General features: G+C 40.2%; 1 protein-coding gene across 4 annotated transcripts in view; it reads right to left on the reverse strand.

The window, feature by feature from the left end:
• CEP120 (centrosomal protein 120) overlaps positions 1–8,384 on the reverse strand; it is an 89,856-nt gene extending 81,472 nt beyond the window's left edge. For 2 of the 4 annotated variants that reach the window (XR_002341873.1, XM_005661594.3), the window contains exons 1-4: positions 8,137–8,384; positions 7,806–7,883; positions 3,257–3,413; positions 1,283–1,397 (exon numbers count right to left, since the gene is read on the reverse strand). Coding sequence is in view for 3 of the 4 variants with exons in the window: in XM_005661594.3 (XP_005661651.1) it covers positions 1,283–1,397; positions 3,257–3,413; positions 7,806–7,854 (321 nt within the window). In the remaining variant the exon portion in view is untranslated. Of the gene's footprint in view, positions 1–1,282; positions 1,398–3,256; positions 3,414–7,805 lie in introns of all 4 variants that reach the window. The other 2 variants (XM_003123877.4, XM_013995057.2) reach the window with 2 other exon arrangements.

The following is a 14,659-nucleotide window of genomic DNA, read 5'->3' on the forward strand; positions in this document are numbered from 1 at the left end:
ATAACAACAAACTACCCTAAAGGACTAGACAGGGGGAAAGGAATACCAAGAGCAGTTAGAGGCATGATCTCCAGCCAGATATCCTCCTCCTAAGAGGATTTACCTTCTCTTTAAGCAAAGTGACTGCGGACTATCCAAGGGTCTAAGACTGAAAAAGGATAGCCTTTCTCAGGACTTAAGGGCAGAGAAACAATGAGTGCCCAAAGATGGAAGAGAAATGAGTCCTCTTTTATATCATCTTAAAATTTCAGTTTCTTTTGATTAACTCCAAATTTGGGCCAGGCCGCCTGGCTCATGAGCAAACAGAGACAGACTATGGTCAAACAGCAAGTTCAGTTCCAGTGCACCACAATAAAGTGACTACTGCAATAAAGTGAGTCACACAAATTTTCTGGCTTCCCAGTGCATACAAAAGCTATGATTACGCTATACTGTAGTCTATTTAGAGTGTGCAGTAGCATTATGACTAAAAAACAATGTACATACATTAAAAAATATGTTATTGTTAAAAATGCTAACCATCGTCTGAGCCTTCAGTGAGTCATGATCTTTCTACTATAGTAACATCACTGACCACAGACCACCATAACAAATAATAGTAACAAAAAATGTTGAAACACTGCAAGAATTATCAAACCCTAACCCTTAATCCTAACCTTCTTTTGGTGGCAATACTGCTGACATAACCTAGGTGTGTTTCAGTAAGTACCTTTACTCTGCTTACTGCACAAGGAAGCACAGAGCAGAAAGCGGGGGAGCCAATTAAAAGGCTACTGTGACAGCCAAGGTAAGAAACGACGGCTTAGGCTAAGAAAGCTGCAGCAATGCAACTGCAGAAGAGCAGATGCATCAGGAGGGAAAACCACCCGGAAAGGGGGGCTATGGAGGCCAGAAAAGGGAAGTGCTGAGGAAGACCTCTCTATTTCTAGCTCACCTAACTGGAAAGAGAGTGGCGACCGTCCACTGCGGCAAGGACTCTAAAAGAGGAGCATCTCTGAAAGAAAAGCGCAGGAGCTGAACATGCCCAGCTCGAGGTAATAGCAACTTGCACACAGATCTGAACTCTGAGAAGTCTCTCTGAGAAAGATAGTTCCAGGTCAAAGGAAGGACCAAACAGGCAGGATTTTCTAAATCAAATTCCTAAGAACGAAGAACGACCACACCGGCTCATGCCCATAATCTATCAGGTCCAATACTTCATGTCCTTCCCATCAATCTGTTACCTACGGAAAAGGACCAACTGTTTAACATAATCAGTAAAAAAACATCAAAAGGTCAGTACCTGTTTGGTTTCTTGAGCAGTTCTTAAGTCTAAAACAATGTAACCTATCGTTTCCTTGGCTGAAGATAAAGGATCCAGGGCAAAACACTGGAGTTTGATAGGAGTACGCTGTAACCTGTAACATAACAATTTATGTGATAAATAAAATCACTTCTGCTTAATACTGAACTTTGTATTAGCTTTGAAAAAGCTGCCTACTACTCGCAAGACAATTATAATTTTGTTGGATAACCTCTATCCGTTCTACATCTGAAAAACTCTTCAAATGGCATGAACTGTTAATTACCTTTACTCACCTATACCACAACTAAGTAATACATGAAACATGTCAAAAAGTTTAGTCTCCCTCACCTAAAAAGCTATCATCTAGGTCAATGTTTCTCAAGCTTCTGTAACATAGAATTCTTTCAAAGTAAAAAGCTACCTAGTCACTTGTGATGGAACATGATGGAAGATGTGACGAAAAAGAATGTGTATGACTAGGTGCGTGTGCGTGACTAGGTCACTTTGCTGTACAGGAGAAAACTGACAGAACACCATGAACCAACTATAATGGAAAAGATTAAAAAAAATCATTAAAAAAATTTTTAAATGACTAAAAAAACTAAGTTAAAAAATAATAATAAAGTAAAAAGTTCCCATAAATCCTCAAGGCTGATGTTAAATTATTTTTCTTAGACTGTCACAAACACACATAAAACTTCAAATGCACGTATGTATATAGTTTTGGTTCTTTCTGTTGCTAAAAAAAATGAAATAAACTTAAGAATTAAATGCCATAATAGCATAAACTATTAAAATTAACAATAGCTCAGTGTAATACATGCTAAGGTAACGTAAGCATGAACTGGACTGGTGTAACATGGCTTCTCCTGAGTCTAGAACTCTTATACTGGCTCATACAGTAAGAGGATTAGATTTTGCCACCACTATTATCTAATAGAATGACTATGAAACCTGCATTTGGCACAAAATCATCATGTATCTGTGTTATTTTCTCAGCCTACAAAATATAGAGTGTTATCGCTAAGCACTAACACCACTGTACACACAACCACAGATGCAGGCACTAATATCTCATACCAAGACTCTGAGCAAATATTCCAGAAGGCAGAAATACAACACAAAATTCTGATATCCTTTAAGAACTTAATTCACTTTCAGATAAATCCATGGATTAATCTGGCAACCCAAGAAAATAAATTTACCCTTGCTTTCATTTTTTGACTCTGTACTTTGATTTTAGTACTAAGAGAGAGCAAATATTGAAATGATTCTATGTTACCCAGAGAAAACATATTTTTAACCCTTTTTCTAATAAAACTATCAGTGTTCTTCCCCGCTTCTGATCATCAGAGTTTATAAAATAATAAAAAGCTATAACTTTAAGTATGTTTTATACACCAATGAAGTCTAAAACCAGCTGTAAAATTAATTAGAAAGAATCTCTTACATAATTACCACATACCTATCTCTATATATCCTTGGCAATCCAGGTAAAATATACAATAAATGAATTAACAGAAATTACAATGAATTCCAACCCACATTTAACAATGGGTAGGTATCATTATGACACTTCTAGAATATCTACTCTCTCAGACATTAGCAAAAAAAAAAAAAAAAGAAAAGAAAAACAAAAGAAAAAAAAGGCAAGCTAAGTGTAGTGGTTAAAGCTTAGCTCTGTCGTTGAACTGGCTGCTGGCCTCTATCCCTATCCAGCTGACTGACTTAGCACAAGTCACTTAGCCTCTTAGGCCTCAGTTTTCTCATTTGTAATATGGGGGAAATAATACCTACTTCATAGCATTGTTTGGATGCTTAAGCCAATTATTGTTGCAAAGTACTTTGAAAATTTTCTGGCACATTAAAAAAAAAAAAAAAACCCTCAACAAGTATTACCAACTAGAGATATATATTTATTGATTTATAACTGACCGAAAAAGAGCAGTACGAATTGAAAATCACAGTCACCTGTGCTGATGCAGTGCTTTCCTGTCTATTTCCCAGGCTAGCTCAGTAGCAAATTCTGGCTGGTCAGTGTGGTCCACAGGATCAGTAGCCAACTGTTCTCCATCAAACTTTGCTTCTACCACAAGCATATGTTTTGGACGTTTGGGGAAATGGCGACCTAGAAAAAAAAAGACTATACAGGTTAACGAGATGTGTACAAAAATCAAATGTGATCATTTCGTATATGTTTTAAAAACTGACAAATGGTGTAAGTGGCTGACATATATCCCATAAAATTATCTCACTAGCACATACTCACATATATATCCAAATTCATGATTAAGAAATATGAGTCAAGTTGAAAGCTTTAATTTACAGGAGTTCCCGTTGTGGCGCAGTGGTTAACGAATCTGACTAGGAACCATGAGGTGGCGGATTCAATCCCCGGCTTCGCTCAGTGGGTTAAGGACCCAGGCGTTGCTGTGAACTGTGGTGTAGGTCGCAGACGTGGTTCGGATCCTGTGTTGCTGTGGTGTAGACCTACAGCTGTAGCTCCAATTTGACCCCTAGGCTGGGAACCTCCATATGCCGCAGATGCCGCCCTAAAAACCAAAAAGAAAAAAAAAAAATCTTTAATTTACAAATCAGTGCTTCTCAAACAATAAGGTGCTCCGAGACCCTGGTAAAATGTAGATTCGGGCTCAGCAGGCCTGGGGTGGGCCTGAGAGTCTGCAAGACTCTTAAAGATCTCAGGAGATGTCACTGGTGTCCTCGGTTCACACTTTGAGCAGCAATGATCTCAGTAACATTTAGAATTAAACAATTAGGAGTTCCCGTCGTGGCGCAGTAGTTAACAAATCCGACTAGGAACCATGAGGTTGCAGGTTCCATCCCTGCCCTTGCTCAGTGGGTTAACGATCCGGCATTGCCATGAGCTGTGGTGTAGGTCACAGATGTGGCTTGGATCTAGCATTGCTGTGTCTCTGGCGTAGGCTGGCAGCTACAGCTCTGATTAGACCCCTAGCCTGGGAACCTCCATATGCTGGGGGAGCGGCCCAAGAAATGGCAAAAAGACAAAAAAATAAAAATAGAATTAAACAATTAAAAATGTAATCATACCAACTTGAGCTATTACTATACCAGTACTTAGTACAGAATAGCTAAGTCATCTGGAGGGTTGAGAAATAATGGAATTAGCACAAACAAATTTACCTGCATCTTAATTTTCCTGTTAAAGTAAGGATACTTTATAAATTAGTAAAAGAAAATAACCATTTATTCATACATCTTATTTTCAAGCACAGTGTTGTTCATTATCAAGAAGGAAAATATTCTATCTACACATTACTGTTCATTTGCACTGCCTGACTCCATTCCTTTACTGTTTGCTGAAGACACATTCAGTGTCCGGTATTATGTCAGATAATGGGATGTAAAGGAATAAAACAGGGTGCTTGCTTGCCCTCAAGGAATTGAGACTCTAGTGGAAAGAGATAAAGTTAAAACACTGAAAACAGAACACTAAAGAACTAAGAAAGACGCACTAAGACTCTTAGAGCCAAGATGTTTATAGACCTAGTGAGGGAGTCTTCAGGGAAGGGAGTTTTAACCACTGTTAAGTAAATACATCTCTGCTGCTACTCACCCTGGTACAAGCTACTTAGGAAGGAATTAGGTGGGCCAAAGAGACCTTGATTGCAAACCTGTGAGTTTCAGCCTGACGTTCTCATCTGAAATGCCCTATGAGTCTTCCCACATCTGGCATGGCTCTCCCAATTAGCACTCAAAAGGCCTCTTTCGGGACCTTATTTTCAGCTGCTGTAAAAGATCACTAAGCTCCCCAAATGCATTTCATATATGTCCAAAAAAAAAAAAAAAAAAAAAAAACTTGTTATTTTCAGATTAACCTAACTACAACCTCCAATAGGTTTGAAAACAGAAGACAGTGAAACAAACAGGTGTCTGCCTTGTCCGAAAGACAACGACTATCTTGAGAACAAACCTTGCCATTTTCATCCCTGGAATCCAATAAATAGGCCAACTTTTGCTCGTGGTAGAAAGCCAATCATTTTCTTTTGAATAAACGGCATTTCCAAAAGTGTATTCAAGAAACTGCAAGTAGCTCAATATAGCTGAAGGACTGGAAACATATGAGCACATGGCAGCGCAGATGAGGTTGAAAAGGGAGGCCACAGGTTTACCCTTATGAATGCCATTCTAAGAAGTATAGACTGGAGCTCCTGTCATGGCTCAGAGGATTCGGGTTGCATCCCTGGCCTTGCTCAGTGCGTTAAGGATCCTTTGCTGCCGTGAGCTGTGGTGTTGCAGACTTGGCTCGGATCCCGAGTGACTGTGACTGTGGTGTAGGCCTGTGGCTGAAGCTCCAATTCGACCCCTAGCCCGGGGACCCCCATATGCCAAAGGTGCGGCCATAAATAGATGGAAAAAAAAAAAAAAGTAGAGACCTTATCTCTTAGGACACTGAGGATTTTAAGAAAATGAGATTGGCACTTCAGAAGGATTATCCCCATATAATAAGGTGAACTGTGTTTACTGAGAAGAACACACTTATGAAACAGACCAGTGAAAAGATTACTACAGTATTTAGGTGGATAAAGACAGCTCTGCAGCACAGCACTCACAATGGAAACTTGTAGATGCTTCATATGAACTTTGAAATGAACTATTATTTTAAAAATAAAATCAATACTTGGTGACAGGCGCAAGTGGGAGATGGAGCAGGAACCCAGGAAGAAGATGACTCCCTGGTTCTTGGCTTGAGGCAACAGTGTGGTTATAACGAAGAGAAATACAAACACAAGAGGAGGAACAGTTTGGAGGGAGGACCGCACGCCAGTTTTAGACATGTTTGTAGCAACACCTAACTGACCTTCCCAACGCCAGGTTCTCCTCCCTGCACACTGCTATTAAACTAAACGTGCAAAAACTATTCTCCTACTTAAGAATGTATCCCGCCTCCCTATTTTTCAGAACATTAAATCTAAACACCACAGTTTTCAAGATCCTCCAAGGCCTATGCACCCTGTCTATACAAGCGTATTTCTTACCACAGTATTCCTAATAGCCTCCTTCCTCCGTTCTGGTCATCTTGCTGACCTCTTCACTGTGCTACCCACCCTGCTCACTCCCACAGTGGCCCGGGCTGTTGAATCACCTGGGATGACCTTCCTCTATCCTCGTTTACCTCAAGCTCAGGTATCACTCAAGGCACTTCAGCCATCATCCTCAGCCACCTCCAAAACTTCCATTTACAGCCTGGATCCTTGAGCTTTATTTAACTTATATCACATCCCAACATATTAGCTCCTGTGCATTACTTTGGTCTCCCCAAGGAGCCAGAACCCTACAACCTTGAAGGGACAGTGAGTGCCTTACATTTCTGTTATCTCAGAGCATGCAGCACGGTTCCAAGTTCAAAAGCTTTTTGTTCACTAAAGTAGAGTAGAATTTCAGGCCTATGTCTTTAAAAGTCAGCAACCTCACAGTTAAAACTGTCCCAACACTATGACTTCTGGTCAGTCTCCTGTTCCACAACTCGAAAATTAGGTTTCCAGTGTTTTCTTCCCTCTCAACCTCCCCCCACACCCATACTCCTAGGCCCTCCCCATACCTTTTTTTTGGGGGGGACACCACCATGACAATCCCCAGCCATTCCTCTATCTCACTACTCAAGATGACTCCTTCTTGTCCTGTTATTCATAACTCACCCTCAATTTACCTATCGACTCTCTCCATTTTGCTGCATCCTGCTCTCAACCTCACTGAATTAAAGCAAACAGAAGCAAGCCTTGCTTTACTACACCTTAAATGCCACCGGCTCTTCCTTTTGCCTGGAATGCCCTTCCTTCCTTTTTCCACTTGACGAATTCCTAATCATCTTTTAGGACCCGAATAAACTCCATCTCCTCTAGGAAACCTTTCCCAGCTTGCCCAGGCAAAAGAGACCATACCCACACCCTGATGCATTATTTGAATGATTTGTTGCTCTTCATGCTACACCTTTAGCTTTTAGAACCAGGACTGGTTTACAGGCTCAGCGCACTGCCTCACAGTCAGTGAGATGCCTAATAAACAAATGTCACTCCTTCGACAAATCAAACTTTAAGGCATGCAAGTGTAACAGACCCTCCTGACAACTGTCTTCTAAGGCCCCCATCGACTTGTAAAGAGAAACTTGTACTAGAGTGAAAGCAAAATTTTCACCAATGGTATTACCGGGAAGTCGCTGAACAGATCGTGCTTTCCAAGCACACTTTCAGCTCATAATATCAAAGTCACATACACGCTGCTTCTGATGCAAATCGTTTTGCCAAGATCCTCTGGGGTCTATGGCTAGTCACGCTATATATCACCGATCTCTAACAGCGCTCATATTCCCTTGAGGGATTTTTAAATCAATTGCCTAACGGACCTCACTACGTACAACTCTGAACAAGTCTCTGGGGGCCGCACAAGCCAGGGTTCCTAAGGTTAACAAAGCCTCGGCCCCGCACTACTCTGTTAAAATTCTGGAAGCAGCAGTTGCAAAAGCAGGTGCCGGGCCACTCACCTTCGAGGATGGACACGACGATGAGCAGTTGGTCGGACTTGGAGACCATGGTCGCGGTCGGCGGCCCACAGGCGGGGTCTGCTGGGAGGAAGAGGGGCCCGGGTGAGCTGCAGGTAGCCCGCCACCCACGGCAGGGCTCTGGGTGAGGCTTCCGTCGCCCGCCCGTGGCCCCAGACGCCCGGACCCAGCTCTGCGGCCCGCTTGTAGCGCGCCCGGCTTCCCGTCCCCAGGCTGACAGTCCACCCGCAACCGGGCCCCGACAGAAGACAAAAGCCACTCAGCAGCCGGCTGGGCCAGTCTGCAGGGAGAGGGGAGCCCGCCGCCTGAGCACCTTTTGCCGCCCGCGTAGCCGCTTTTCAAACGCCCGGGCAGCCGCCGCGGCCGCCACCGCGCCCCGCTTCCGCCTAGCAACCAGGCCCGCAGGCCCTGCGCGCAGGGGAGGCTGGAGGACAAAGGGTGATAGAGACCAGGGCAGTCGAAGATAGAACGCCCCTTAGCCGGCTTCCCTTCCTGGCCTTTTACGCTACGTTCCAGAGGTCTCGGGAGAAGACTAGCCATTACCTCACAGCGCCCCCTGCTAGCCGGATGGGGGAAAGCGGGCGATTTGGTGGAGAACAACTGCGCAGGCGCACTACTGCAGTAAACACTTCCTGAAGTTCCCCTGGGAGGAACGTGAATGCGCTGTATTCTCTGCTTTATGCCCTAAACAACCTGGAAATTGTATCAGTAGTCATTAAAGGAAAAACAAACAAACAAACAAAAACAACAATTAGGTCTGTTCAGGTCCCAAGTATCAACACTGCTTAGAAGTTAAGTTACAGAGCAATAATAATTTACATCTGAACTCTGAAATTGCTAAATTGTCCTCGCGCTGCAGCTCAAGTTTCCACGCCTTATAAACAAGTAGCGTCAATACGGTAATTACTGTAACGTTGGCAGTGACGTAAGCTCTCTGAGAATTTCCTGTGCTTTAGAAATTACCCTAAAACAAAAACATTGTCACGTGGGCAGTGAAATTAAAGGTATAGGGTTTTCTAACCCCGGACCACAAAGTAACTAATTAGCAAAATCAAGACCAGAAATTAAACAAGGCTGACAACCGACATTTTCCCTTTTCCACCCTTCTCCCCCTAAAACTTCAGGCATTATTTTAGAGAAGATTAAAAATCTTTTGGAGGTCACCTAGTTTGAAATTGGATCTTGGACGAGATAGGTGGGAGGGAAGAGGAAGAGAGTACAATTTCTCCTTCCCCACCTCCACCTCTGCTTTGTGCAGGGAGCTGGAGACCATACTAGATTACTTCTAAGACCCTTTCAGGGCATTCCCTGGTGGCCCAGCCGTTAAGGACGCAAGGCTGTGGCTGGGGGTTCAGTCCCAAGCCAGGGAACTTCATGCTGGGAGACCCAAAAAAAGAGGAGTTCACTCGCCTTGTGACTCAGTGGAAACTACCCCACCTAGTATCCACGAGAATGCGGGTTCCTTCCCTGGCCTGGCTCAGCGGGGTAAGCATCCAGCGTTGCTGTGACCTGTGGCATAGGCTGGCGACTACAGCTCCACTTGGACCCTAGCCTGAGAACTTCTATATGCTGTGCTGCCCTAAAAAGAAAAAAAAAAAAAGTGGAAGAATCTAAATCCTTTTCAGGACCCTTCAGAGGCCTCCCTGAGTGAAATAACACATTATGCCATATAAAATCAAAATAATGATCTACTTTGGGTTCATTGTTGAATGATACATTCTTTTGAGGAAAATATCAGACTCGAAAGTAGATAGAATAATGTAATGAACCTGTAGGTACCCACAACACAGCTCCAACAATTATCAGCTTAAAACCAATCATCTTCATCTGGTGCAGAGGAGCCATGATTTGAAGGAAATCCCTTATATATTGATTATTCTCTTTCAATATGTACCTCTAAAAAGAGAGACTTTTTTTAAACAATCTTAAAACGTCAGATACTTAACCACAAGTGAGCTATTGCATCTTAAAAGTTAACAGCAATTCCTTAATATAATTAAGTTGTCATGCTCAAATTTCCTTGATTGTCTAAAAATTTTTTTCAGTTAGTTTGTTCAAATCAGGACCCAAACAAGTTCCAGAATATAATGTATTTGGTTGATCTCTCTCTTGCCTCTTCTTCTCTAGAAGTACTAACTCCCACTTTTTTTTCTCTTGAAACTCTTCACTGAAAAAACTAGTCTTGTGTCCTACAGAGTTTACCACAGTCTAAATTTTGTTGATGCAATATCAGTGTTGTTATTTAATATATACTCCAATGAGCAGTCTAATATGTCTACATACTCAAAAAATAATAATGGGAGTTCCTATTGTGGTGCAGTGATTAATGAGTCCAACTAGGAACCATGAGGTTGCGGGTTCAATCCCTGTCCTTGCTCAGTGGGTTAAGGATCCGGCGTTGCCGTGAGCTGTGGTGTAGGTTGCAGACGCGGCTCGGATCCTGTGTTGCTGTGTCTCTGGTGTAGGCCGGCAGCTATAGCTCCGATTCGACCCCTAGCCTGGGAACCTCCATATGCTGCAGGAGTGGCCCAAGAAATGGCAAAAAGACAAATAATAATAATAATAATGGAGTTCCCTTCATGGCTCAGCAGAAATGAATCTGACTAGCATCCATGAGGACGCAGATTTGATCCCTGGCTTTGCTCAGTGGGTTAAGGATTCAGCGTTGCCATGAGCTGTGGTATAGGTTGCAGACATGGCTCAAATCCCAAGTTGCTGTGACTGTGGTGTAGGCCAGCAGCTGCAGCTCCAATTCGACCCCTAGTTTGGGAACCTCCATATGTCACAGGTGTAACTCTCAAAAGACCAAAAGAAAAAAAAATAAAAGCAAACAGAGTAACAACAAGCAAAAACAAGGTTACCAGGAGTGTAAAACACTACTTAACATTAAATGCTACACAAGGGAGGCCAAAGCACTAAGTATCTCCAGTGGAAAGAACACCCAGGAGATCAGAGTTTGGGACCTTCCTCTGCCATCATCATGCTGGGTGACCTTAAGCAAGTCACATAACTCTTTTAACTTCAGCTTCAGCTAGGCAATTACCATTGTATATGCTACCCATATGTGATTCTTTAGTACAGGACTTAAATACAGTAAATGCCATTTGGTTACTACCTTTTAATATGAACAACCTCGGACCTTAAGTAGCAGCTGTAAAAGAACTAGGAACTGCCATCAATATACTTCATTGTTTTTGCTTTCGGATGTACAGCTGGGCTGAAACCCTAGATTACAAACCATCACTGAACGCCAGAGAATGATCCCAGGTCAGAAAAAAATCTGTCAAATGATTAAAATAAACTGGGAAACTTTTTCACATAGTAAAATTTTTACATAGTTCTCTTTATCTGGATCCCCCTGCCAAACAATACTATTACTTCTAAAATCACCTTATCACACTTTGTGCTGCAATGAACATTTAATTCTACCAGAGCATAGCTGTCTTAGTTTCAGGGGTACAGCAAAGTGAATCAGTTATACGTATACATATATCCATTCTTTTTTTCCCCATATAGGTTATTTCAAACTTTTGAGTAGATTTTCCCTTGCTATACAGTAGATTCTAGTGAATCATCTATTTCATACAGTAATGTGTGTATTTTATTTCCACCCTCACAATTCCCCCCCCCCCCAGTGCTTTCACCTATGGTATCCATTGGATTGGTTTTGAAATCTGTGAGTTTGTCTTATAAATAAGTTCTTTTCTACAAATTTCATTAGATTCCACATCTAAGTGATATCATATGATATCTTTCAGTATGATAATCTCTCAGTATGATAATCCCTGGGCACATCCATGTTGCTGCAAATGGCATTATTTCATTCATTTTTATAGCTAAATAATATTCTATTATATATATATGTATATATATATATATATATATATATGCATCTTTTTATCCATTCCTCTCTCAATGGACATTTAAGTTGCTTCCATGTCTTGACTATTGTAAATAGTGCTGCAATGAACATTGGAACCGTGTATTTTTTCAAATTACAGTTTTCTTCAGGTATATGCCCAGAAGTAGGATTGCTGAATCACATGGTAGTTCTATATTTAGTTTTTAAAGGAAACTCTAATGTGTGAAAAAAGAATGTATACATGTGTGTGTAACTGAGTCACCATGCTGTACAGTAGAAAAAAAATATATTGGAGAAAAGACATTTGATTACAATTTTAAAAAATGAAAAATAAATAAATAAACAAATAAAGGAAACTCCATACTGACCTCCAGAGTGGCTGCACCAATTTACATTCCCACCAACAATGTAGGAGGGTTCCCTTTTCTCCAAACCTCTTCCAGCATTTATTTGTGGACTTACTGATGATGGCCATTCTGATTGAAGTGGTATCTCATAGTAGCTTTGATTTGCCTTTCTCTAATAATTAGTGATGTTGAGCATTTTTTCATGTGCTTGTTGAAAAATATATATGTACATTATTGTATGAAATAGATGATTCACTAGAATCTACTGTATAGCAAGGGAAAATCTACACCAAAGTTTGAAATAACCTATATGGGGAGAAAAAAGAATGGATATACGTATACGTATAACTGATTCACTTTGCTGTACCCCTGAAACTAAGACAACTATGGTCTGGTAAAATTAAATTTAAAAAATAAATTAACAATTCGTTATATTAGTAGAACAAGTGCCAATGAAGTACAATCTATTAATTAAGTTCCATGAGACACAACCTTCTTTGTTCTACTTTCTATCCAAGGGTCTAAAACAGTGCTTGGCACAAAAGAGGCATTTAATAAATATTTGTCGAACAAATGAACAAAACTACAGTGGATTTCAGCCAATGGATGGACTCTAAACTTAATGTGATATGACATATTTGACTAATATTACCTATTATAAAGTAAATTTACCAAAATGTTGAACATTTTCTTGGAATATTCCTCTCTTCAAAATAAAAAGCTGTATTAGGCTAGTAGCTTACTTTTGTCAAATTTTTACACTTCCCATTTTTAAATGTAGAAATCAGAAGTTCAAGGACTTTCTTCTTTTTCTTCACTAGACCAAAATAGAACCGTAAGATTCCCAGGAGTTTATTCAAATTTCAAATACCCAAATTCACATCTCGGTCTATCTTGGAAAATGTACCTCTGAACTTAATCGGTTTGTAATTGAACAAATTATCATATATCAATGTTCAGTCAAGTTCACGGGTGATCTGTCTTTTTAATTAAAGCAAGCTTCTAAGTTTTAGGAAAACTGAGCAGACATCAGGCTTGAATTTGTTTCCATTTAAAAAGTATTAAATGTATTAAAAGTATTAAAAGTCTAACAAAAGCACTGCAAGGGACCAACCCAATTATCAGCCCATCCAAAGAGTTAACTTATCACTTCTCAGAGTAGAGCTTAGGGAGTGCTCGTCTTACACACGTGGCCAGGTTTCTTTTCTTCTTGTCTTTTCCCCTGAAGGGTTTCTGCCTAGATCAATTAGCTTTCTCCCTACCCAGGCTGGTTCTCAGGAGTATGGGTGCCTAATGTTATCATTTTGATAAGAAAAAGTGGAACTTCAGAGCAGTTCCTTGTATTCATTAACTTCACATCCATTTAAATCAAATAAGTACTTTAACCTGATACCCGGTAATTAGGCAATTATTTCATACTTTTTTTTTTTTCTTTCCCTCCTCTTAAATCAACCACGGCTATACTCAAAGATAATAACATATCCAGTGACCTTATTTACTTTGGTCAAAATTTCACTCATTGGGATATTTTATTTACAAGTCCTCTCTCTAAAACGAAGTCTCATTGGATTAAAATGTTATAGGTTTTTGGAAACAGAACCTACAAAATAGCTAATATTGGTTGTTTGGACCTTAGCAGATACTGCTTTCCATTCTAAAATCTCATACACGAACCACCAAACACACAAAAAAGAATAGAGTTAATTTAATACATTTCCCTTAATCAAAGAACTTTCTCTTTTGATGAGGCTATACCTTTTTGCTACTTTCTTCTGTCAGCATAATAGATACCAATTTAAATCTAGATGACCAATATTTAGCTAACCTGAATATTTTATTTCCTCTTTATAATAGGTAGGAATGTGTGCATCGAGCAGATTAAATACAAGTATGTAATGGAGGATGGGTGGCAAAGTGCCTATGGATCTGTAGCCTGCAGAATAAATACTGCTGAGTTTAATGGAGAGAAAGGGGAAATCCCAAAATAAGCATCTTTGAAGGGCAGAAGATTTTCTGTCAAAATATAGCGCAGGTTTTTCACAATTATTTTGGCATCTAAGTGATCTTCAAAAACATACGCTTTCAATGCAGTTGTATTTCTCCTAGAAGACAATCATGTGGCTTACTTGGCATCTGTTTATCACCTTTCCCTCTCCCCATACCCTTAAAGGACTGATTTTCTAGACTTACAAACTGGGGAACAAAATCTGAAATTTCACCAAAGAAGGAAAAAGTTGAGCTCCTTTTTTAGAAAGTTGACTTGCTTCTATTTTTGTGCTTTTGATGTTATTTTTAAATATTTCAGTACACTTTAAAAGAGTAAATGAACGAGCTGAAAAGGGACCACTTTTGAAAAACATAAGAACTATTTTTGTAATACTGTGCATACTTAGTGAAATCTCTCTTCAGTGTAATTCTTCCACTTGACGATGTGATACCTAAATTATTCAGGGAGCAATGTATCTTAATCACCTCTTATCAGCATTGATATTTTAAGATTAGATCTCAAGGACATTACAGGTAAAACACAGTTTAAGCACACATCCTATTATTGAGATTTGCTTTAAGATCGCTGGCATTTTATGATTGCTAAAAGCCCTTGTCTCTTATAACCAGCCAAATTATTA

This window comes from Sus scrofa, chromosome 2, assembly GCF_000003025.6.
Source record: "Sus scrofa isolate TJ Tabasco breed Duroc chromosome 2, Sscrofa11.1, whole genome shotgun sequence".
Lineage (NCBI taxonomy): Eukaryota > Metazoa > Chordata > Mammalia > Artiodactyla > Suidae > Sus > Sus scrofa.